Here is a 27885-nt window from a genome sequence, read left to right on the forward strand (position 1 = left end):
TATAGATATATACTGATTATTATAGAATTCGACAATTTACGCCGTTTTAACGAAATTGCGTAAACGGATATTATACCGTGTGTCCTCTGGATAGAATAAACTTACCGCATGTGTTGAAACGTGCTTATAGTAAAGTCGGGGCTATAGCAATCGAGGCATTTATGGCAGGAAATTTTACCAGCGCATTCAGCCAAGGACCGACTCGCGGCCTTGTGTTTCCAAATTGCCGTTAGACATCGACGATGACCATAACCAGGGGTTCTTGGACAGCTGAAAAACACGTGCGGGACACTCGCGTATTTTTATTAATTCACGGTTTTTCCTGACCATCGATTCCAAGAATTCCAGGTCTACTTCGAGAAGGGGAATTTCAGCGCATCGTTCTCCCTTCCAACATTACAGACAAATTTTGCCACACCCACACTAACTCAGAACACCAATCATGTACAAATACATCCACCACTCCAACCCACCATTCAAGCAACACACGAACCTGTAGATTTTTTCCGTACCATAACTACATAGACATTCTGCATCCAACATCAGGAGAGACCACTTCATCAGTCTAGTGCGATCTCATATACTAAATACAATTTATACACAACACACCAGTGTCAATTCATTCATTCCAAATATTCCGTTAATATTAATTTATTCTTCGGAAAGAGACGAAATATGAAGAGAAAAATACTCCAATTTCAACATTTTTCGCGAACACTTCGCAACAGCATGGAGACTTCTGATTACGAGTGACCCTGAACTGTCGAAGTATGAGTCTTGAGTAAGGAATGAGGTGTGTAATTATTCAGCCCTGTTTTCCAGTAGCTGAAGAAAGTTCGAGTGACCAAAGATCAACGGCACGATGACTAATATGTTTCAAATGAATTCATGTCGTTAATGATTCGAAGTTAACGGTATATAATTATATCGCTTCTTGGTTATTAACCCTCGGACAGCGGACTATGAAACAGTCATGTGCCGCGCTAATTCCGGGTCAATTGAGACCCAAAGTAATATTACTGTTGTATCTATGTCGAAAAGAATTCTCAAGTTATATTTTTTATTAATGCCATGTAAACGAATAGATTCGTCAACTTTTTTTTCAAACAGATTTTCGAAAATTATTTTGTTCTAAAAAGTAGAAGCATATATAGAATGATATAAGGTAAGAGAAATATATAAATTGCGAACAAATAATGGATCTTCAGTGATCCGCCATCCGTTGATCGAGGGTTAATAGGTTAGACAAGGATAAAGGAAGGTTGATGCGTTTATGAGTAGAGGTCACAGTAATGCAACAGTTTATATGCTTCAAAGACCGAAATTTTCGTTCGTTGTCACAAAAATTTTCCCAAATCCACGTGAAAGTTGTTCCGTGTGATCAAAACTATCCTTTGGCAACTCGCCCATTATGCGCATTGCGCGGAAAAAAAGTGCATAAAGTGACAAGGAATGGTATTTCACCTAGGTAGCTTTATTAACTGCAGCGTAAGCGACAAGTACAATTCCGTTGCTACCCGTATTATCCCTGTCGATGTTTCATTACACTGTCAAACACGGTATTTGTCCGTGGGGCCTTCCCGCAAACCGATGAAGTCGTTCTCTCATCAACCAGGTTCCGAATCGCTTTCGCCGCCGCTATCGTTTGCTTTATAAGGGGATTGCAGTCGCCGGGCAGTGTTCGATTACCTTTCCGTGTGTGGAAGTTAGTTAGCGGTTGCGCGATACGCAGCCTCGCATGTCAACAACGTCCCGTGGACGATGCGGCGCGGCGGGCCAATCATTTTCGCGATATGGTTTATAGCGAAAGCTATTAACCGTCGATGGGCCAATTCCGGGGGCACGATTACACAAAGTTCCCCAGATTCGACCGCAAGTACCCGACGTAATTTAATACCGTAATTGTACCCGGTGCACGCTGAAACTTGCTGTGACCCGTGTTCCGTTCCATTGCTATTTTCCTCAGTGTTGTCGCGTATCCCCTCGACCTTATTAGACGGCTGGAGGTTCCGAAACGATCGCGATTTACCACGAGACCGACTATCATCGCTCGGTTCGAGGAATTACCTGGCTGCCACGTCGGCTGGTAAGGCCTGTAATTACACCGAAATCTTTAATTACCGGCTCCGCGAGGAGACCTTTCCTCCCTACCGGCGTCGTGCCACGTGGTGGAGGGGATGGAGGGATGGGAATACCCATAACACGGAATTTATAATACAACGGGATGATAATTTATACTCCCGCAGCGTCGCCCCTTCAGCAAGACTCTCGGTAACAAGAGGGTCCAGGACACGATGACGAAATTCACGGAGAGGGGTGCAGAAAGGAATCGAGAATTTACGGCGTGCCGTACCATGGATATATTCATAAAAAAAACGCCCCATGATTTCCGCGGCCATTAAAAACTGGCGTACGCGGCAAAGTGCAAATATCTCTGCTGATACCTCGGCGACTCAGCTCGCGCGCTACGTCGTTGCTACTCGTGACGAATAGCCCTCATCGACGGAGGGCGAGGAGGAGGGTCGGTTTGGTAGTCACGGGACATTTTGCGGGGTTCTCGGTCCTCTATCTGATCATCCTCGAAAACGGATCCTGGGGAGAGGGTGGCGGCGAGGGACGCGCTCCTGGTCCGCACCCCTCGGTCAGCACCGCTGCGTGGACCCAGGAAAGGGTGAGACGGGCTCGGTTTGTGCAACGTGTGTGATTACGTTGGCAATTACCCCCACCTCCACCGTGGCTCGGATAGGCCGTTCGCCTCCTTCCAACCTCCCCTCCCCCTCCCTCCTCCTACCGCATTCTATGCGTCTGTTTCGGCCGGACGGCAGAAGGGTTGTAACTCGTTATTAGCGAGGAAGAGGGAAACGATGGAGGGGGCAGGTGATTACAGCCTCGAAGTAGATTCCCCGGCGATGATAAACGCCAGTCTGCAGATCCGATCATGGGCCTTGCCCTTCGTCTAATACTCGAACCCTAGAATCTCCCCTTGGTCTTCGAGTCTCTGTGTTTCGATCTTTGTTCCTGGACCTTCTTCTTCTCTGTCGGAAGAAAACGAATCTTGATTACCTATCTGTATTCGAGAAGTTTGGGGCAACTGACCGATCCTCCCTGTGTGTTGGTCCTTATATGTGAGAGCCCTTTCCTGGAATGGTTCGATAAGAGTGAAGAGGTCTCGAAGTGAACTGTTTTATGGCGGTCAGGAACAAGGTAAGATACTGTATTAGAGTGTCCGAGGATATGGTTAAGGGCGAGAAAAAGGACGTTCGTAAAATACAGGATAAAATAGTACTGAAACGAGATAGGATACATGCATAACTTATATTTGTGTCCACTTGTTATGTATCGTTTAAATGGTAGCATAAAATATTGGGGAGTTGTAGCTACCAATCGGACCATCTCATTCAGGAACGAAGCTGAAACATTTCAACCTGCGAATTACTTTATCTCGGAATATAAAGTGTCTCACAGCCTAAGAAATCCAAGATCAGTTTCCCCCGTAGATTTTTCAACTGTAACCAACCTACTCGAAACACTCCTGAAGAATGAAAAGGCTAGGTTCACCTAGTCCCGCGTCACGCGAAACGCCAGAATAAATCATCCACGGTTCAACGATCGGCGGGTACCGGCGATACGGCATCAGGTTGGTGTTCAGTTTCGTGAAAAACGAAAGCTGTCCCACACGCGATCGAAACTGGTTTTCTCCCATTGCTCGTTACCCGCTCAAGGATCCCCAATGAAAGAAAGCCCGATACCAAGTACGAAAATTGGCATCGAAGGAAACGGTTGGCGCAGATAGGGGAAGAGGTCGGTCGGTGAATGGGACGAGGAGAGAGATTGAGCGAGAGTGAAAGAGAGGGGGGGATCCACACAGGGTTTAAAAATAAAAAAAGGAACGAGAGAAGAGGGAGAAAAAGGAAGATAATGGGGGAGAAAAAGAAATGCCAAGGGTCAATAAGAGAGAAGGGTCCTTAAGGATGAGCCGTGGAGAAAGAGAGAGCAACCCCTGAACGGATCCTTTCATATAGTATATACCATCGCCAAGTCTCGACGAGAATGCCCCCATAGAAAAGACCTGGAGAGCACTCTAAAAATGACTGCACCTTTCGCGGTACCGCACGCAGGGAAGGTATTAGCAAGTCGATGGGTAGGCAGAGGGCCTCGTGTAGTTGCTGTTGCTGCGCTAGATACACCGGCGGAAGCCATACGCGTGGAACGAAAAGATAACGCAATTTATTTCAGGCTTTATTCATCCGCTTTCCGTTGTCCCCCTCCCTCAACCACCCCCAGGCCTGTGTAGGAACCAGGCTGCGTGGGTGAACACTTTTTTTGTAATTTCTTTCTCTTCCCACCGTCGTTTATTCTTTTTTCACTCCATTCTTGCGAATCCTCTCGCTCTTCGTACTTCTCGATGCTTGGGCGTCTCTCGACTGTTCGTCGTCATTATCCATACCCCGGCATTAAGCGCCGTCCACTTTGCGCCGGACGTGCATATACGGCTTCATCCTGATAAAATCTGAAATTCTTCTTGAGCCGTTTAAAGAAGACTAGTAAAGAGAAGAGGCCTTTAAACCCCGCTTCTTGTTTTTTCGTCTTCCTTCTACCGAGTTATCGGTTTAACCTGCTTGCAGTAAACAGTGAAGGGTTTCCGTCTCGCGCTTGTCATTCTCTTCTCCTTCTGTCCAAGCGACAATGCGTGGAACGTTGTAATGGATTTCAATGTGTGAATGTGTGTGTGTGTGTGTGTGTCGGTGGATAGAAATTCGATTCCCCCCAGGTGGAAACTGAATGTGTCAGACGGCAAGAACTCGGGCTAGAGTAATCCAACTCGATCGCGGTTAATCCGAATTCACACGGTTCTCATTTCCTGCACCCACCAGACGGGGAATCCGGGCGTCGCGATACATACACGCGATTCATCGTTATGCTCCTCAGTTTTCCAAGAGGATGGAGCGAGCCGCGGCACGATTAACATACCAGAAACTTGAGCCATTATTTGGATCAACTGTCGGTGTTGCGCAACTGTTTAAACTCGGGCCGGGGGCGCGCATGCATCAAACTGCCTGGCAATGTGGGTCATCGGGGCTGCTGCTGCTGCTGACTGCATCCCCGAAAGACTCTACTTGCGCGCGTGTATCCCGCCCAAGTTCGTTGCTCGTAGAATGCGCGGTTGGGATCAGGTGTCTTGAGCCCTCCCCTCGCCGCAACCTTTCGTGCACGCTCATCTTCGGTCCTGCCCCCGTTCCAGCAAAATTGAATTTCCTTCTGGTACAGCCGGCTGAAAGCAGCCGTCACGCTTGACGATTCACGCGACGACGCGGCATGGCACCTCGATCTAGTCCGACTTGGAACAACACCGTTCGAAATAATTGAAGACTATCTCCCACAAATAACAATGTACGCAGTCGAGAGTATAGTATGGTGTTGGGCAACGGTAATAATGTCAGATTTTTGCAGTAGATGATACTGGGTTTTTTATACAAGGTAATGATCTTAACTAATACAATATGTACATATTCGGTTATGCCTACCTGCGAGTTCGAAAAGATATGTACTTTCGAAATGTATTTTTTAAAAACTTGAAGACTTTTTTCAATTTACGTCATTGTATTCGAAAGTGTACATTTTAAAGTGCTTGTAGTAATTTCTTCAATGCAAAATATGAATAATAGGGGAAACATTTATTTATTTTTATTTTAGGCGTTTTGCGGTGGCCACTAACTTTGAGTTCGTTTATCTGAAATAAAAAATCCGAGCAAATTTAGTTAATCTATTAAATTATCTAATAATGCCTGATCGTTCATTATCCTGAAAAATTAATTTACGACAAAATAGCGGCTGTTCAAAATAGAAGTATTGATTTTCTCTAAAAAAATTGTTCATTTTTGATCCATAAAATAAAAACTACGCAATGAAATACAAAAAGCCACGATCAAGCACTAAATTTTTATGTATAGAATGAGTCCACTAGTTCGGTGCAGCGGTTCTCGAGATATTTTGGTCACCAATTTAGAAAATGTGGTTATGAGAAAACCCCGTTTAAAGTTTCAAGTCAGGTTTACAACCGAATCCATGCAAACTTTTTATATATAGTTATTCTTAGTATTACGGTTTCATATAGCTCTGTGTATTAACTATCACAATTATAAATTGCATTGGGGCACAGTATTCATGACTTACACACCCCTAGAAAAGGATTCCACCACTTTATATCTGCTTCGAAACTTCCAAGACCGTATACTTTAAACGGGTGTAACTCCGCCAATTTTGGTCGGATCAACTTCAAACTTTCACACAATATTTCGAAAATAATGTAAGAAGATATTAAAATCCAAAAATCGATTTTTTCAAAATTGACAGTTAGGCATAACCCCTTAACGCATGGTTTAAAAAAGAATCATTACGCTTTTAGTATGTGTAATTATGCTTTTTAGTATTTAGGTACTTTCTGGCAACCATATTTTCGAATTGCCTGAAGTCCTATTTAGAAGAAAGTTCTGTATTCTCAAAAAAATTGCTTAACAAAACTGTTTATTTGCAATAACTTTTTTTTTAAATTAATGGAATAGTTTAGTCTAAACCATAAGTAGACATAAAATACCCTACTCCCCGTTGTTAGTTCATATAACAAAAGCAAGCTTACAAGGGACATCACTTAAATGTAAGACGCCAATTTTGATGCAATGTGGTACAGAAGTAGTATTTTAAAAACTATTTGTCACGTATTTTTTTCAACTGCTGAAATTTATTAATAGGGGTGAAAACAGCCCTCAAAATCAGGGGTGAAAAGTACATTTTCTTTAATAACTCGTAAACTGTTCAACTTAGAACATATATTTAACAAAAATTGTGTGTTATTTTAATATTGAAGATAACTCCTTCATTAGTTTTCGAAGATACATCAACACTTTTTTATACATTTTTTTTTACTATTTGGTAGCGGTTTTTGCCCCATAGATGTGAACGTTAACACCTAACAAAAAGACCTGTCAAATATTTTTGAAAATACTACCTGTGTAAAACTGCATAAAAATCGGAGTGTCACACTTGAGTGATGTTCCTTGTTAGTATTGCAAGGGCTAATGTTCCCTTTGTGTTCTGTATGAAATTCAATCCTCGATAATTAAAAATCTACCTAGTTCTGACTTTCGAAAGTGTATAAAAATACTGGGTACTTACATAAACATCGCGAGTCCAATGATAACAAAACTGTAATGGTTCTTGTACATTAAAAACAATATAACATTAATAAGATTCAAGTAATAATTTCAGTGCCCGAGTATCATCCTAGATCGCTCGATTCCGCGAGCAATCCCAGAACCCGTTCTAACTCTACCTTTAACTGTATACACTCCTTAACTTAATTCCGCGTAGCAACGCGAATTCTGTCCCGTAATGGGCCCCCGTTTCGTTGTACAGTTCGGCCAATTATTGGGTAGGGACTATCGCGTTACTAATTAAGCCCTTTCCATCTCGACTGAGATCGGCACCGAACGAATTCCCCGATGTAAGTTCGCCGCCGAGGCATCCGGGAACTATAACAGGCAGTCATGTAAGTGAGTGGTTCTCGGGGGGGTAGTTCATGGTTCATCGTGGTAGCGAACCGTCTCGGGACGCTCGTGTTTACAGGGGCGGAACCGGAAGACGAAGGGGGAGGGGATGGGGTTGGCGATAGTTTCTTCGCAGAAGGGGAAACTTTCTCGTCCGGGTATCCACGGATCGAGTTTCTTCCGAATCTCTCATACGGCCACGTCATTAGCTTAACGAGTCCCTAATATAATTAAAGTTTGACAGGAACAAGCTGAAAGTGGGTCCGGTGTAGAAGTGCACCGAGTAAAACGGGATTGCAGTTTACTTAGCAGGATTAACGAATATTGAACCCCCCCCCCCTGCTTATGTGCTTTTTCTGTCTTGAACCCTCGCGAGAAGTTCGAAGGTTGTACATGAACGAAAAAAAGAAGCAAAAAACGAGCGTAAGTGGGAATCGGTACAAGAGAAAGAGTAATCGGATAGAGCCGTTCAACTTCAACCATGTCGTGAATGAACCAAGGATCGCCGTTTACGGTACACGCATCTGTTTAATGGGGAAAAAAACGATAGATCGGTGACGGGGTGGAGGTTCTTCAGACCAACTTCGAGCAGGTACAAGATCGCGAAATAGGTGTTCCCCCATTAGTTTAAGCGTCGTTTCGAAGTCGCGAGCCTATTACCTTGATTGAAATATCCAATAATCGAATTCGTCCGCGTGAGATAACGACTGGGTAACCGAGCGGACGGGGAAAACAAGAGCGCGCGGGAGAAAGTGAGCGAGAGAAAAAGGGTATCGCGGGCGTACGGAAGGGGGAAAGGTGTATACAGCGGTGGCGGGAAGGGTGGAAAGGGGGTTGATTAATGAGAAGGGAGTGACGTGGCGGTACGCCGCGCACCAGCCACGCTTCGCCCCATTTCATCTCTGTTTTCCCCTCTGCTTTCCTTCTCTGTCGTTATATATATACATATATACACATTTCTGCTCTACCGCCCAACTAACCCCCGCCTTTCACTTTTCCTCTCTCTTCTTTGTTTAATTTCGTCCCGTCTGCCCAGAGCTTTTCCGTCTCCTTTCCTTAACTTCGTGATTCCTTTGTTTAGGCGGCGCGGCGGCCCCACGGTTGGCCGTCTGCTCGCCCTGGCTGCCGCCTTTTTCCTCGTTTGCGCGCCGCCGTTTTTTCCGTCTGGTATAATGCTCTCGCGTCCCTGTATGTTTGCAGGAAAGATCAATTTTCCCGAGCAGCGAGATAATGTTCTATGCAACGGTATTGTACGCGATTGGCGGAAACGGGAGAAGCTGTTGTTACTGAAAAGGAAAGTGTAGGTGAAAGTATGGAAAGAGCGATTTTAAATAGGTTTGGGGAAAGTGGAACGGTGAAAATTTGAACCTTCAATGTTTTTATAAAATTTTGTGAAGTGAGGCGGACTGTTTTGAATAACAATATGTACGAATGTTTTAAGAATCTGGGAGCTAATTTTAAATATTCATGCAGAAATCTCTATTTACTTTTATTATATTGAATCAAGTTTTATGACATAATATGTACTTGTCATATGTGAACATTATTCTGTACAGATTTTAATACTCCTTTTACAAACGTAATTGTCACACTGGGTCACTTTCACCCAAGCTAATATTCAATCAGCACTTGTTTAAAAACTGTTTGTTGAATTAAGTCGCAAAAAATTCTCAGATGAAATTTGACCATCGTAGATTATATTTCCATGGTTAAAAATTAACATTGAAAGTTTCATAATGTTAAAAAAATTCTTCAAAAAGAGTTTTTTAATGATGCCTCAAAGATATTTTACTTGAAAGAAAATTCTGGATCAGTTTGACCCAGTGTGACAACGGAGGGTTAACTTTAACAGAGAAATGAGCTCATTATCTCAGACTTGACTAATTAACCCTTCCCACCACGGAATGTTCGAGATTATACATGCTCATATAAAAGTACATTCATTTTTCCATTACGTATTTCAATACAAATGTTACCACAATTATTCGAGCGATAATAAAAATTTCGTATCAGTGTAAAACAATAGCTGTTTCTTCCTACTAGTCTCAATTATTTTCCGTTCTCGATTGAACTTAACTGTACACTTAACTGTACACAGGTTTACACCGTTTCATCCCCCATCAAACCTTGCCCCCGTTCGTGTCTCAAGTCATCGAGACGCCGGGCAACGATAGCCACTTTTCTAGATAGGCAAACGAGTTGAAAATCTACGTATCATTATCGACGTCTGCGTCCACGCGATCCGCAGGGGCTGTTCCTCATTCTCGCCCCTGTTCCCGTTTCTCGAAAGCGTTCCACGTGCGTGATTGCGCGTCCTCCTTTCAACGCCCGCCCTTCGTGCCTTTCACCCGGGGATACCTTAAAAGCTACTTTTATCGAGATTTATTTCAGTAAGGCGTGGGGGTGATTTTTTCACACTTGAGCCTTCCCTCTGTTGATAAGATCGATTCCTCGGAAATAATCCATTCGATGCATAATTTTTTCCTACTCGTAAACAAATATTTATTGTTGATCTATTAAATTAAGTAGCCATTAAATATATTAATTAGTACATGAAATATTTTTAGTACACAGAATTATTTAATAGCGTGCCTATAATATATATGTATATGTATGTATATTCTAATTACGTTGTAGTGAAACTGACGATTTCTAGGCGAATACACGTAATATAAATTAATTTATTAACAGATCCGTAAGGTTGGAAATAAAATACAACCATTCTTGACGCGTGCTTAAACTCCGTTTTCATTTATTCTGTTTGACGCGTTCATCAATGCTGTGATTTCACTTTCATTACTATGATCTAATGAAACTCATTGAGAAATCTTCATAGTAGAACATGTTACGCTTGAGAGAAACTTTAATCGGTGTTCCACTTGCGCTCTAATATCCAAATAGAGAACTTTTATAAAGCAACAGGTAGCCACTTTACAAAATTCCTGTCAAAATAAACACGTCCCGATATGAACCAAATAAGAGGAAAAAACCACAGAAGTTTTACTCGGATCTAATATAATTTTAGATTCTCAGGTATGTATCCATTGAAAAACATTACTTTTTTTTAGTAATTATTTTCAAGCCCCATCTTTATGCATCTGCGTATCCAAAGTCTCTAAAGACATACTTTTTCCCTCTTCTTCTATCCATCGAATCACTCAAAATCGACTATTACATAGACTTCTCCGTTGATCAATATTTCGTTCCTTAATTTCGGAACGCCCACTGTTTCAAGTGCTGCAGGCATTCTCGCAACAAATAACTTTCCTCCCCCTATTAGAGACACTCGAACGGTTCCGAACGCGAAGCTCGCGGGTTCAATGCGCCCCGTATTTCCGTAGATTGCGGGGGTGGATGGAGAGGATGATGTCTGCGTAATGTCTTTTCATCGGTACATTCTTCTTTCTCCTTTTTTTTTCGTTACTGGTAAATATCAATTAAAACTTTCTCAGTATATTAACGAACCGGAATACGCGGCGCGAATCGAAAGAGCCCGACCCCCTCTATCGACATTATGGATTCCCGGGGAGCACTCGAAAGTTCCGCGGCTATACCCGACGGCGTCGGACTTTCGAGAAGAGTGTATTGTCGTGTCGAGGTCGGTCCGATCCACAATCAGCGTGGACGAGTTGGAAACATGTCAATTCCGTGAAGAGGCGTGAACCAGGATGTCGAGGGTGTACGCATTCACATCTGGCCGACCCTTGATCGGTGAACTCCTGATGGACACGAAGGAGAAGAGCCGCATTTCAGACCGGATAAAAGCTCCTAGAAGCGCCGTCAGCAGGCCCCAGTCCCACGAGCCAAACTATCCTGATCAAAAAGTGATCCGGTGTTCCATTTAAATCGGCTTATATCGTTGTCGGAGGTATGGGATTGTTCATTATGAGACTCTATCATCGATTTCTCAAAGTTTTTTTACTTTACGTTAATGGGATTTGATTTCAAGCACAACTTCTTGAGTTACTCTGACAGTACTGAATATTATATGACTATATGTAATAGTATTGAATAACGAATGTGGATTGCGAATTGTGCATTTATGATAATGAAATGGAAACGTCAATGTTTAATACAATTTTTATTTTAGTTTCTATTTCTGGAAACCATTAATAGAAGAAATGGACTTCCCTTCTAAGTATATCTTCGACTAGTCTCAAGTTTGATTGTTGTTTTTGAAAATTAGCGTATAAATTAGCTGTTTTCTATAATGTTATATCACAAAAGGTTATATTGATATTTTGATTTCTCTTTACGATGAATAATTACATGGGATGGAAAATATAGATCATAAGAAAGGTAATTTTCAAGACACTTTTCTCGTTATATTTAATGAACAACCTTGGTTTAGACTACAATAGCAAGAAATTAAGAAATTCTCTTCAATTGAAATAAAGTAGATCATCATGCATTTAAATTATATATCAATCGCCCATGAATCATTTCATACCAGAAAACTAAATTTTTCAGAGGATATTCAAGAGAATGCAATAAATAAATTAGTTCAATGTTATCGAATATTGGAAATACTACATTTTCCTGAAATCAGTGTTAAAATTATAAGGGAAAGGTGGGATCAACTGTAGTAACATTTTGAGACAGCACCTTCAGCTTGAAAAGTTTCAATCGACACGTTTTAATCGACCAGTGGGATATTTTACACCGATACGATCTGGAACACACGTCGTAGGAGGAAGTGTCGTAGAGAGCCGTGAACGTTTGCGAACTCTGACGCGAACGATCGAGATAACCGGAAAGCCCCAAGTTTCTCTGTCTTATCTTTTATCGCTCGTCTACGATCCACTCGATTTCAGTTAATTCAAACTTTGCGCAAACTGTCTCGGGTCTCCTTTCTCCGCCTGTAATTTTCCGTTGTGGTAGAATAAAGAATAATGGCAAGAAATGTAAAAGTAACGCCGTACTCGCACGAAGAAATTGAGAATGAGATAGAAAGTTCAGAATTCAAGGATCCGTCTGTTTAATAAAATTTAGTCAGAATTTATTTTGGTGAAGTAGGTAAATCTAAAAAGTGAGCTTAATATGTAAAAAATATAAAAAAATATACAGCTTTATTTCCAATTAACACCGTACTAACACCGTATATTGTATTTCCAACGTATTGTTGTACATAGAATTATCGCATCTTGCGATGTTTAGTACAAATACTAAAAATGGAGGGTATACACGGTGGACCAATAAGTTTGACTGATACAACACTGCTATGTCTAGAAATATGCAAAAACTTTATTTACAAAAGTTGTATGGTACCGAGGGGACCATAACACGCCAATAATAAGTTTTTGCAGGTAGAGAGTTTTTGGAAATTCTAAGGTCAACTCTATTTTTTAACGTGACACGCTATACTTTCTTATCCCCAATAGAATAGCAGATGTTCAGACGATTTCAGAATAAAGTAATAGAGAAAAAGGACGACTCTTATGTCGTACGAGGTGTTCAACTGATATCCATTTGCATCGACTCAATATTGCAATTGCCGAAATCCTAAAGCTTCTTATAACGTAAGAATCATCGTTTCACTCCCTTATTTAACGTCGACTTACCTTTTATCATACATGTATCATTGAAATCGGCTAAGTCTTCTACTTGGGATAAAAAGTTATAACGTACGTCCAAAAAAAATAAGATATATACACAAATATATATACAAATATTCCCCACCCTACAAAAAAATTATTACTGTAGTACAATGGCCCTCTCGGTACCATTCAACTTTTTTTAAATCAAATCTTCTAATACTTGAAACTTGCTTATTGTTATTTCAGACGAAATTGCAAATAAATGAGCAATATGAAAAATATATCGAAAAATTGCTAAAGCATTCCAAGTGGTGAAAGTTATCGGTTCACCCTGCATACTCTCGTCTTGCCGTGAGTATCAGACACCTTGCCGAACTCAAGGGATTAAAATAATAACGTTGGAAATTGGACACGGTCGTGGCGGGGTGTATACACCCTCGGTAATCTTCGGCGGCCCATATGTGTGCGCGCCGTCGCGCCGGCTGGAACGAAGCCGGACAGAAAGAAAAAATAATGATCGCATACCTAATCTGGCATTGTGCGGGACCGGGTTAGGGCGACTAACTTTATTCAATCGCGAACGCGCTTCGTTATGGTCTCGCGTTTCGGAGGAAGACGAATGGGGTGGCAGATCGAATGGGGGTTACTCGTCCTCGCCACGTGTCGCGAAATCCGCCGCGACTCGATAAGATGACGCTGATAAAGCGTGCGCCACATCGGGACGGATCGGCTGCGATGCGTGACGCATAAAATTGTCTACCGTCGCGAATGCCCGGATTTATTTTCAATTATGACCTCGTAAACATCGCTTTGTTCGTTCGCTCCTCAACAACCGACGACAAGCGTCATGAATCTGTGAATTTTTGATTTTAGGAACAAGGATCTGCATCTGTTCTTGCAGTAAGATTAAGTGTGATTGTACTTAGAAAAATATCGAATCCTTGAAGTTTTAGTCGTTGAAAAATAAATGGGGTGTGTAGAATATTCCGTCAATACAGGGTGTTCATAAAAATGTAGGACAAAAAATGCAGCCTCGAACACAACTTTGTCGTTCCTGATTTTCGTCTTACATTGGGCATATAGAGTCCACCCAGTGAAAGTGTTCCACATTTTCATTAATATCTTGTATATCCGTGCGTTTAATGTTGTTTTATTCCCGGTAATTTGGTTGAAAAATTTCTTTCTTCGCCGATTGTGTGACAAAAACCAGAATTAAAGAAGATTATTATCTTGAAATAAAGCGAAAAGTTCACTAATTTTAAATTTATTGTTTTGTCATCTTTTACACATTTGTATACTTCCGGAGATACATACAATCTATAGAGTGTTCCTAATAAACTAGTTTTTCCATATTCTTGTTAAAGAAATCGAGTTTTTGCCACTCGATAACTTCTCTACATCGATATTTTTTATGGTGTTAAACGAAGTGTTCAAGCAATGATTCGATCGATAAAATGCGTAGGCCAAGGAATTCAATCGGTCGCGAATTCCGTTTCCATTTCATGTGTATCGCAGTTCCAGAGCGAGACTAGTTCCGAATCGGAGCTATTCTTACCGTACGTGGCATGCGATCTGTCTGCGTGCCGATAAGGCGACGCCTGTAAACACGTACTACAGAGAAGATAGGGGAACGTGTCCGCCGTGTATGTGTCGGGACCGGTATCCCAAATGTTCGTTGACGTCGCCATCGACGATGGCCAAGGGCTTAACCGGGATCTAGCGAGCTTGCGTGAAACCATCCCCACGCGAACCGCTCGTTCTCCGAACTGGCACAGATGTATACATACATTCAAGGAACCGCAGCTTTCAATTCCTGTTTTCGCTGCTACATTTCGTGTTTTTAAAAGGACCGTACAGCTAGGAAATAGTAACCAATCATTTTTCGAATAACTTCCCAATAAATTTTCACGTTCCATTATTTTCCACACCGATACAATTTTTTCAACCCTTCAGGAAGTATTTGGTGAGCTATTTCTTTAGGTTTGAGGTACGTGTTATTTATATTGGACATGTTACAGTTTATTTAGAAGAATCTGAATATTTATATAATATTTTCATATTGTTGAAGATTCATTTTTAAAAACGGAAGGATTATTCTTTGTAAGAAATTTCACTCGCGTAACGATGAAATAATATCTTGATTAAGGTAAGAATAGTATCTATGTTTATTGAAATAAAGAATAGAACGATTAAAGAATTTAATAGATTCAAATACAGACCAAACAAAATTAAACACTTCGTTTAAAAAAACATTAACGACTTAATATCGATTAAATGTAACGCGTGGTTAAATTATGCTTGAATCGGTTTCTAATATCAAACTGAAATCGTACATCGTAAAATTGCGTTCACGATGAAGCGATTTAAGAAGAAATGAGGTGTACCGGAAAACCATTTCAATAAGGGGAACTAAAACTTAGGAAAACCTCCGTTATATTCGTACACCTGGCTCCGCGACTACATTTTTCTCGACCCTAATGCCACATATTGACTTGATCGTTTCATTTTTGAAAGTTGCGTTACTGCGCAAAAAACTTGAAATCAACTTTCTGACATCTTACGTTCTAATGACAATCATCTTTATTCCCGAAAGTAAAATTTGCAGGAATCTACCCTTAACGGTAAAATTCACAGAAATCTCCCGTCAAATGGACTTAAAAGTAAGGGCTACTCGCTAGATATAATCTCTTGTGAATACTTGCCTTAAGTCTTTGCGTTATCGAATTCAATTCCACGTTTCTTTTCTGCTATTTGCATACGCGTATCGGCCCAGCATTTCTCTCTTTTTTTCACGCGGCTCGTTTTCAGATTACCGTGTAACCGTAGAATTAAATTGATCGAATCGATATCACGATTTTTGTCTCGTGTTACGCTCCTCGTTTACAGTGATTGTTTAATTCGGTTAAATGAGAAGCAATACACGAAAGTGGCAATGTGTTACTGCGGGAGATTCCGGAGAGGAAGACTAGTTTTTTGTTTTATAGTGATATTTTCAGGGATATTCGTACCAGAATTTATGTGTACATATATGGAATTAATATAGCGTCATTTTATACAGAGTGTTGCATATAACCAGACCACATGCAAATTGTTTAGAAAGTACATTAATAGACTTACGTTAATAGACAGTGTGTATGACTGTTATTAATATAAAAATGTATTACATTAGCAATGTGAAAATACAGACTCGTTCATATCTCCAATCCAATTCCAATACATGTGGTAATATAAACGTTCTTCCATACAGTTTTCGTATTAGTCAAAATAAACGAAATATCCTTTACATTTATGTACCTACCTTTTAATTAAAAATTTGTCGCTGTTTTAAATGAATTGTGAATTCATTCATACGATAGTATTCAATGGGAAAGGGCATTTGTATGGTTAATATGACTGTAGAAGATTAAGGTTCTACATTATAACATCCTTTACATGACTACCAAACTACTTATCCCCATTTATTGTAAAACATTCACCCATCCTTTTCATAGAAATGATCAAATCAGACCCATTCATTGAACGATAAATCACACAGCTACTAAACAATTTGTGAAACCTTCAAATTTCTTTATCTCTCACATAATAATCTGTTATTCATTTTCGTCCATGTGTAATATTTTCGAAAACAGTACACGCATAATATTGTAATGTATGAGGTGTACCAATAAATAACAAACTGTTTTTGAAATTATGAAAAGATATATTTTTAACTGGAAATATTTTGTGGATTTTTTATTCAATAACAATGGTGTAGCGTGCGTGGGAAAATCACTACGAATATAAATTAATCTATTAATATTATATATCATTATAAATCCTTGACTTCTATAGAAACGAATACCAATTTCATCAAGAAATGATAAATACGGCACATCTATTAATACACATATTCAGTCACTTATTGTTAGTACGAACATATAAAAAAAAGTCATCCCGAATAGTATAACAGTCGCAGTTCGTGTATAATGGCACGAGGTTTACAAACGTTTCCGCGAATTAAACGCGATACACCGCGGATTGCCTCGTGCAGCAGAAGGTGGCACAGATTTCTCCGCGAACGGATCGCAGTAATTTCATCCGGAACGCGCGATCGCATTTCCCCACCGAATAACGAATCGGATATCCCGCTGCTGGCATAGAAGCGTGCAGTTTTCCGCGAATTTCGCGAAAACCGCTCCGTAATCCGCTCGGGAAACGGTATGAAGACAAATTAAACATTTTTTAACGATCCTCAAACTTGTAAAACGTCGGCTGTTTAAATTGGCCGATGCTCGAACGAAAAACGAAAAAAAAAAAGGAAGTAGAAAAAAATTAACAGCGCTCCTCGGTTCACGGATAACCGTCCCGTGACGAGATCGTTTTCATTTTAAACAGTTTATTCGAGCGATTTCAAGGATTTACATCCGTCGTTTCGCGTGTATATTATCGCTGTCGTGACGGTGTTGGATCTTCGCAGGGATAATTACCGGTCGCGAGGAAAGCAAACTGGAATTCATACTCGACTGGTACTGTTTGAATGGAGTCAACGTTCATATACCATTCGTCGCGTAACGATCTGCAGCTGAATTGTTTCTGGCAATGAAATGTACTTAGAACTCGACAGTGACTTTTGTTAATAATAGAATAAACGTAGGGAAATATTAAACCATTTAGGCTAATTTGGAATTTGTAAGAACGTAGGGCTGTATCTAACCTCTAATCACGTATAATCAAGGTAATGTTTTAAATTGTATTAAAAATATGTACGTGAGTTCTGTCCAACGCATTATAAAGACGTAATAATAGTAACAATAATATTAATAAACTTCAGGAACTTCAGTACTCGAGTCTTTTTTGCGGTTCAACGAAGAGAATTATTCGTAATTTATATAGTGCAGAATATTTTACGGTTGTCCATAAATAGAACTTATGAGATTTCAACTAAATAATGATGTGGAACCAGTTACGAAATAAAGATGGAATCTATTGGACCTGCTAGGTAGAATCACATGACTTCTTGTACTGTTAGCTTAAACTTCCATAAATCCATTAACGTTTCAATTGTTAATAAAGTATATTAAAACAAAATTCAAATATACCATATACAATTCAATGTGTTCGGTATTATAGATCCCCCCTCGTTCGGTTGTTGATTGCCGAATGAACAGGATAAATACATGAAATTATTTACCAAGCTTAAATAATAAGTCCACAAATAATTATTAATATTAAGTGATTTAATGATAAATTATATAGAAAATAAATTAATAATAAGTATATTCGTATTCACTTTTAATGCCTGAAGTAAAGGACACGAAAGAATCTTTCGAACGAAACTGATGCAAGGTTGGGTTGTGCGTAATTAGAGCAGAAAGTACTCGAATTCCTCCGCGGAACAAGTAACGACTGGCCCCTGTTCGGAAAGTGTTTCGCATGGTCGCGTGTACAACGGTTCCCGCATTTTCGACGCATCAAGTATCCGTTAACGAAGGTAAAAGTATAACACATCGCAGGAATTTCTGTGAATTGATGGACCACCGTACCCGCGTCAAACACGCGGAACCGAATTCCTTTAAATTGAAGAGGAAAAAATTTCGTTTTTTTCCTGTGAATGTTGATTTTCCTCTTTTCCGTCCAATATACTGTACGATAAATTCTAAAAAGGATACTATTGCGTTTTAGACTACCGTCTGCAAAATCTGATTCTGATTATGAGCGTACTGATGTCCACAAAAAGTACTCAAGACTAAAATCCGCACCGAATCTCAAAATATACGTAGCTATGACTACTCTAAAAGTTTAAATTAATCCTAATTTATCGAATTCACTTACGCCAGTTAAATATGTATTTACATTAAAAACTATAATATGTATAACCTTTAAGAATTTCAACAAAGCTTTGTTCCTAACTTTCCAGTCAAATACTTATAAGCCTATTTCAGGAATTTTGCGGATTAATGAATATATAATACATTCAAAATGTTGTTAACGAATACTGCCACATTTTTATGCCACACATTTATATTCGTATATTTCGGGGTTGAAGGGAAGACAGAGTGTCCACATTTCGATAACATCTCGTCTGTCACAGTTACTTAACGCCCTTTCGCCCTTGCAACCCTTCTTTTCCATTGCGCCTAATGAATACGATTACGGACCTCTGTGAATCGCCGCGACAAGAGAAAACACAGGGAAAAGCATCGGGTCGGTTAATTGAGAAATACTGTTTCAACGAGTTAGCCCGCTGCCGGAACAACCGAATTCAAATGGATAGCTTCCGGTCCCGGAGTCGTTAAGCGTTATCTCGTTGCGTTAACTACCCCCGAGGAACGATCTTATCGGCACACGATGCTGAAGGAACTTTTTCGACGATTCGAAGTTAGTCTACGCCTAGATAATCGTGATATCGTCAAACAAAATATACTTGGAAAAGTAAAGTTAATTAAATTATTTTAATTAGTTAGCTTTACGAAAACATGTTTACCTTCTTTCTGGGATTCTTCATGTCTGGTTCTTATAATCACACAGAAAAGACGGGCCGAAATGATATTGTTGCGTGGACGCGGCATGACTTCCGAATAAATAAAGGCAATATTAATAAAAAGGAAGAATTATTTATTTGGAGATGAGGAGTACCTATCTTAACACGTCTTTTCTATTCTATAGTCGTATCACGACTCTACTCTGTCTCTGTTTTGGTGTTCTTACCAAAACGACGTTGCTAACCTGAAGTCTCTCGCTTTAACATTATACAATACGTGCTACCTATCGGGTAACACGTAACAATATCTCTATAATTTATTTATAGTTCGTTACTTAGCTGCCTTCAAAATTTTAAAAGACTTAATAACAATAGGCCAGACAAATCCTGGAAATATGAAAGATAGTACTATAATTACCTTATATGTCACAGTAACGTGTTTTTCTAAGTAGATCTTTAAATATTTGAGAATCTTCTGTTAGTGTAGCCAATCCTTCTCCGTTGTTGATATTACCATTCGATAGTTTTTCTTGTTCCGACTTTTCTTTCGTTTCACCCGAATAATAAAACGTTCCTAACTCACTATAGTTTTCTGTTATTACATCCGACCAGCAATTACAATTTATTTTCGCAGTATTTCGAGATGTTTGAACTGAAACGTACACGATGATATATATGCTACGGTTTCAGGAAATACGAAGGATAAGTCTAAGCACTCGCAGCGGCTTCGACGAGCAAAGGCAGACGTGATTCGCAAATATTTGGTAATTAGCGATCTACATTCCTCGCTTCTGTAGGCTTCATTTCCTGGACCCCTATAACACCGTAAAAGTAAATTTAAAACTAAATTTTAAGAGTGACATTTTTCTTTTGAATCACAGAATTCAAGCAAGAAAATTGTAATCAAACAACACGAAACAACACGAGCCCCTTGCAGCTAGCAGCTTGTGAATGGAAGACCAAAATTAGACACTCGGGGAGCGTGTCGTTTTGTCCGCGAGTAAAATTAATTTCACAGTTATATACGGTCGAGCTAGAAGTCAATAAACAACCATTCCCAGTCTTCGTGATGTTCGAGCAACCAGAGAATGTCGCGGAAAGTTCGCTCGATCTCGACGACAACCGCGAAGATTACCGAAGCGGACATTTTTACGACACTTCGAAAATATAGGCTCGCGTTTGAACGTACTATGGTAGGAGGGAAGGGGTAGTAGTTATGTCAACTGGTCGAACGAGCGGCAGGTGCAGGCATCATCTTCCATGCACGGGGAGCGATACGATTTTATTGCGGCAATAAAATCAGAATAACGCGCGCGACGAACTCGCGCGCCCGCCTCACTGACGAGCCGGAAAAACGAACGTTCGTATTTGCGAGCGAGTATAAATTTTCAGTCCCCCCCCCCCCGTGGGGACCGCGGCGGTTCTCCGGTTCGCGAGCTATCCGCGTCGATCTAACGAACTGACGCGAGTGTTTCACCGTAACCTCGAACGCATATAACGACCCATATGGGACGTGTTACCTCTAATTTTATCGTCGAACCCGTTTCTATTCGCGAAATCGTAAAACAATACTTTCTTTGGATTGAATATAACGTGTGTTTTGCGGTGAATGTGCATTGCTTGCAGTTAGTATGGATTTGATAGATCAATATTCAGGAAGTTAGGTACCTACCGATAATCTTGAATTCAGAGGTGAGATTCGAGGACACAAAACCTAGAAAGGATTTAATATAAATTAAAGAAGTCTTGATGCAGACCATATTGGACTCAACAGATTTGATATACTATGTAGGTATGCTGTTGACTGTATCAGATCATACGGATTCAACACAACGGTACAGCCTATATCGAATTCGTTGAGTTCAAGATGGTTTATGTTGACACTGTTAGGTTTTAGGCGTACGAAATATTATCTGAAGAAATGAATGTTAGTGTCAGGTTTGTTAAGGTTTGGTTCAGTTTATTTAATCCGAGATTTTTATATTGATCTTAAAAATATGCCTAGCAAAATTTTCATACGATGCAGAGACTTCCTGGTCCCGTGTACTTTCCGACTACAGTTGTGTAACTGATTTATAAGTTTGTCGTCAGGTGGGAAAATGCGATATGTCCAGTTGTTGTTAACACTGAGGTATGTATTTCTAGATGAAATCTAGAGGTTGGCAAAACATGATATCCCCGTGCCATGTAGCCTAGAAAAAAGCTCAGATGGCAATTCACGAAATGTTAATAAAATTTTCATTTTGCACAGCTGAACACACCTTAGAGAATTATGAAAGCAATCATGTTTCGCCATCTGAATACAGGAATATGGTACGATCTTGATATCTGAATCCTTTAATGAATAAATTCAAACACTTTGGAATCCAAGTATTCCCCGATTCCTTAATACCTCAATATCACGCGCCCAACAATTTCTGATCCATATTACCATACAATACTCCAGCATATGAATACAATAAGGTAACCAAGAGTCTGAGCCAATAACTTCCCACAAAATGAATAAGACGCGAGGACACGCATTCAATTCAATCCTTCGCCACAAGAACCACCCAACATGCCGAGCGGTTTCCGCTTACAATACACTTTTCCATGCTCTCCATATATAGCCCGAGCATATCATTCACCGTAATCTACCGACCTCAAAGAGCATCCACCTCATTAAATCGACGCAACAATGGCGCGATTAAATCACTTGCAGTTTCCTATGCGCGCACGCGGCCCCCGTTAACGCGTCCCCAAGATTCCGAACAACGAGCCACGGTTCGGTTAAGTCCCATATTAAAGGGGTCCGGCGTGGATTCGCCATTTCGTCGCGAGATAAAGCGAGGAGATCAGGTTTTTGCATTCATTCATAGGCTCTGAGAAAGAGGGAAAGTGAGAGAGAAAAAGAGTGGTGTGTCTGTGCTCCAACGCCCCGGGAACCCCTTTCATTCGACGTCAGCCCCTACTGATACCGTATAAAATATAGTATTGTTCGCGCTCTGTTAGTCTAGAGTGGAGAACGAGTATATTTAGGAAAGGGCGGCGTTCTTTCATATGTTAAGCAGATCAGTGTCGGCCGACGAGATAGAGAGCGAAACGGGTGCGCTAGGAGGGGAGGGAGAAGGGATGACTAGAGTGGCGAGAGGATGGCTGCGTGTACCGGTGCACGAACCACCACCCCATTCGACTTTCACTCCCCAGAGAACTCTCTGCATCGCGCCGCTCCTAAATGATTGCCGGCTTGACTTAATGTCGTGAAAAATAGCCGCGTGCTACTCTCTCCCAGGGCCACAGCGTCCTACCGATATTTCTCTTTATAAAGAGCAGAAAGTAAGGAGATGAATCCAATTTTTTAGCATCGTATAATTCGAGGCTTTCCGTGTGGCGGCCTGCGCGCGCGGTGGTTCCGACGATTTATATTCGGTGCGTTCCTAGGATGGTTCTTTCGCGACTCTTAGACTGTTGAATCACGGTTATCTGCATAATTTGGTCGGAAATTTTTATTCATCTTCTGCGATCTTATCGATAAGTGACATCTCAAGTTTGTTGTATCCTTGAACGGAACAGATTTCCGATTATTCTTCTTGTATTAATATTGTATCAACATTATTATACGTCGTGTTGAAAAACAGGATCTGAGACTATAAATCTTGGACCCTCCCCCTAGGTGCTTACAGTACTCACCGAGTAGAGTACAAAATTTCTAATCAGCATAGATCCTAAAATCAATCCTTCAGATGAAAAATATAGAAGTTCAATTTCCCATTTCTTACAGATGATCAAGACTCACATCTACGGGTCAAAGAGATATTTTTACCGTATCTCACATTGCTTGTTATAATACAACCTTGCACTTTCGCATCAATTCTTCTGTTTACATCGAACGCTCGTAAATATAAAAGTTGATTTTACATCGAAAGGATTTATCGTAGGACCCGGCATGTGCATTTTGACGCTCTTATCAACGTTTTATCGTGATACTCCCTTCTAAAATGGAAGTAGATATTCATCATTTTGTAACCGGAGTCTTGGTAAGCCAACAGTTTTGAAGAAAGCTCATGTTTCAAAGTGTCCGATGCATTTTTAACGGTAACTTGTTAGTTTAAGAGCCAAGTTCCATTAACTTGTTTCTTGATCCTAAAAAACGTCTACGTGAGTCTGAACTTCAAGTTTTCACGAGATCCAGAACTGTCATTCGAATAATTAATTATAATACATCCAGACATCAAGGGTAATTGTAACTAATATTTGACGATCCGCTACACGAGGTCGTCCAGCTCCAAACACAGAAGCTTCCGATTCATTTCACAAGGACATCCTACTTCGTCTATACGCCAATTGTCGTTAATCCGCCACGTCACGATCTGACACGGCCTCTACCCATCCCCCTATATCCCATCCCCCGATGATACAAGATACGTCGTCCGTGGTGTTACGTGCCGCGCAATTCTAACGAGTTTTCAGGTCGCCCAAACATAAGTTGTCCCGCGGACTTTACTCAGCTTACCAGCTCCCGGCGTTGCCGTCTCGCCCAGGTCTGGGTAAACAAAAACGACAGAGACGCCCGACGCGAGCGTTATTATAAAAGTCGTAATGAAAATCTAACGATCCGTCAACCGCGGCGCGTACCGAAACGGTCCCTTGGAAATGAATTTCTACTGGGTGAGGGGGTGGAGGTTGTACACCCCTTTCGTCGAGACTCGCAGTGTGTTTAATCTCTTTGTTTATTTTTGATTCCAGAACACGTGAGAGAGTTCAGCTGCGGGATGTTCTATTACAGGACACTGTACCTGGACAGTAAGAGGGATGCCCTATACGTTGGCGCAATGTAAGTACTTTTCTTTTTCTCTGCTCCCCCCCCTCCTCTCCCCCTCTACGTCCAATCCCTGATCCGTTTTTGTCACGTAATAAAATGTCCCCGGATGAAAATCCCCAACGGGTAAAAGTTGCGCTTCGTTCGTCGTCAAAGCGACGTGGACCGGTCCGTCGTTGCTCGGACGTACCTACGTACACACATAAACGCGAGTCTATGTGTGTGTGTGTGCGTTCGTGTACGTGCCGCGGAACAGATTTTTCTGATTCTCGTGATTAAAATTCTGAGCGGTGTGCGCGTGAGAGGCAGGGGATAGCGGCGATTGATTAAATTTCTCGGTGGCATCGAACATCGAATGTAATCCCTGTTTTGAAATACCCTCTGTATTACAGGAGGAGCGTCGATACCCAACGGCTTTCGCGATCATAATTATCGTCGAGCCGATGCCGCTGAATTGCTCATCCTCCTGCCTCTGCCGCTTCATCCATCGGATCGCTTTGTGTCCGCCACGGATCCGGTTTTTTTTTTTACTTCGATGCTGTATATCGAGCCACCATTTCGTACGTTATTTATCTCGAGGCCGACGATCGAAATGAAAAGTAACGTTACATTCGACCAGGTAACTGGGTCACGGGTGAAATGTTTCATGTATTTTTTAAACGAGCCCTTTTTCACCGTTGTGGGTCGATCGGAGGGAGAGGTGAGATGAAACGCGTTCGAAGCTAGTATTTCGCGCGGTTATTATTAAAATTTAATAATGCGGTCGTTGGGGATTGTTGGCTGTGGAGGAACGTGACATTCCGTAACGGCTCGCGGAATTTTCGCGTATTTTTGATGAACAATTAATGCGGGATTTCGGTGATTGCGCTCGAGGACTAATTTAAGTATTAATTGTTTCTGATTGTTATATGCTATTGCAGTATTGTTATTGCTCTATATAAGGTAAATATAAAATATTTGGTGCATGCAGACGTAATGGTCGTCACGTTTAACACTTTGACTGCACGTCATATAAATATGGCTGGCATGTACATTGCAAACCTTCTATTAATTAAACGCATATATTTTCGATAATTTATAACATAAAAAACGAAACAAAATGTGTCTGGCTACGTTCAGCCTTTTCCACTATGGCAGTCAACGTGTTAAGTTGAAATTTGGGTCCATTTTTTACTTTAACGACGGAAAATTGAACATTTGCCAGAGAAATGGTAAAAAGCTAAAGAAACTGGGGTGAACAATTTAGTACTAATATTGTTTTTCGATGGAAAAATTGACGAATACTTTCTCACATATACCATGATGGAATTATTCAATTTTAATTATGATGTGTAATAAGGTTTCAATACCCGAAGATCTCGGTAATAATTTAGATGTTCATCCCACACCAAATTTTTTGGCTTTAACATTATAATTTATCTATGATCGTCACAAATTCAGTTTTTTAGATTCTTGGAACAATATCGAACACGATCATTTAGTTTTTCCCTTCCATGTTCGTACACATCCGCGCAAAATCGTCCGAGCGACGATCCACTGTGTCTGTGCTCTGTGCTCATTTCACTAATCGGGTCGCCTCGTCGCGGTGATTGCACGCACTCTTAGCTCGAGCACTGAAATATATGTGTATACCAAGGTTATGTGCTTGATCATTCCCCTGTATACCAAGGGATGACCAGGTTTCGTTTACTAAACGTTTCAATTTGTAGGAAGGTAATTTACTGAAGTGTTCGGGGCAGGAGACGGCGGATCGACGCGAATGAGACGAAACGAGCACCACGAATTAAACCCCGGGCTGAACTGTTAAGAACGTTTCCGATTAATCCTCGCGATCGAGAGAATGGAAAAGAGCAGCTTGTTTGGTCGAGACTAATCGAGACCCGAGATCGTCTTCGTGGATAACAGCAACATTGAAATTGCATCACTGATATATATTTCAATATTCCATTTTCAACACGTGGCTTTCTGTGACTACAATGTTTGTTGTCGTTGTCGGTCTTCGTGGTTCAATCGTCAAAGAACGATATGGAAGATTATTCTGCTTCTATAATAGAAATGAGGAATGTAATACTAACGTCCCTTGACAATTTTGAATTTTAATGAATTAAGATGGATTTATGATGCTTTTGATAAATCACGTATAACTACATAGTTCTTCGAATAATTTCGAATGTGTCCTCTAATATAAAAACACTAGCATTTTCTACAAAATTATTAGATTTCTATTGGTCCATTTTTTAAGGGCAATCAATGTTATATAATTTGTAGCTTTCATAAGGATTATTTCTGTAAATAATCCACTTTGATAATACTGTCTGAAGCAATCTACGATAATCAGTTAAATTTTTTAGTTTAAACCCTGAATTCTATTCCATATTCTTTTTCCTTACGTAATCAGTCTAAGAACCCCTTACTGTTACTCTTAATAAAATCCTCGAGTATCGTTACTTCTTCGAAACGAAGATGAAAGAGCAATAGGAGGGGGTTACTTTTTCAAGGGCGGGCAGAGATTCTGTAGGGGGGCCCCATCGCATCATTACTGCAGAAGTATTATTTCTTGATTCGGTTCCAACCTTTCCCTTCTACCACGTCACTATCCCACCGGCCATTCACTAGCGTTTTCTTTTGTGAGGCTCCCTTCTTAATTTGGTAAATGCCAGCAAAATGCTACGCGGCCCTGGTAATGGAGAGGCAGGCGAGGGCAACGACTAAAAGCTAGTGGATACACAAACTAGACATAGTAGCAAGCAGTCGCCTGATACATCTATTGTGACGGGAAAAATTATACCTCGCGTTGTATTGTCTTCAATTCGACAAAACAGTATGAATCATGAGCATAGGAATGAACGTGAAAGACGTCCCATATTCTCAAACGATGTACCTGTTAATATTGTAGCAAATTACATTACGAATATATGGAAAATGTATGTTTTATTATACATAGATGGTTAATATCATAGACGTTTTATCATAAGACAAACCTTCTGTCAGGCAACGAATGACAAATTTTATATGTTTAATTGCATATGTATTGATTTCATGATTTTTTTTATTTCCCTAATTGGAATTCTACATCCATCGGATTGGTGTGTCATCCACGAGAGGCTAATTCGATGTCACAATCGGTTGAAACGTCAATTGGTCGAAACTTCATTAAAACCGGGTGAATCGATGTTCTAGGTTTTCCGTTCGTTAGGGCCGTTTTATGTGCATCGTGTTGCGCCACGCACGAACTACAAATTATAATCGTGATCATCGCGTACGAATAGATGACGCTTATAAGGACGATTCATTCCGCTTATATTTGCCGAGTTTATCGTCGGCCCGAACGTTCCATTTGCCAAATAGTCCGGGGGTAATGAAGGTTTAATCCCGGCGGCTTTCAATAAAGTAGTATTATGCTAATCTAAAACGTAATTGCGCGATAACCGATGGATATTGAATTTCAAAGCGTGCCGCTAAACAAACTGTTAAATTTAGTCGCTCGATAAATTTACTTTCACGCTGCGTCGAGTTTGCAACACCGGCATCCAAGGCCCACCCACC

At 40.6% G+C, this 27885-nt stretch overlaps 1 protein-coding gene across 1 annotated transcript in view; it reads left to right on the top strand.

Annotated features, from left to right (window-relative positions):
* Nucleotides 1–27885, top strand: part of LOC107193347 (semaphorin-2A) — a 183850-nt gene that overhangs the window by 72357 nt on the left and 83608 nt on the right. The window contains exon 3 of the mRNA XM_015582759.1: nt 24267–24354. Coding sequence (XP_015438245.1) covers nt 24267–24354 — 88 coding nt within the window. The remainder of the gene's footprint in view (nt 1–24266; nt 24355–27885) is intronic.

The sequence above is a fragment of the Dufourea novaeangliae genome, unplaced genomic scaffold (genome assembly GCF_001272555.1).
Source record: "Dufourea novaeangliae isolate 0120121106 unplaced genomic scaffold, ASM127255v1 scaffold1, whole genome shotgun sequence".
Classification (NCBI taxonomy): Eukaryota; Metazoa; Arthropoda; class Insecta; order Hymenoptera; family Halictidae; genus Dufourea; species Dufourea novaeangliae.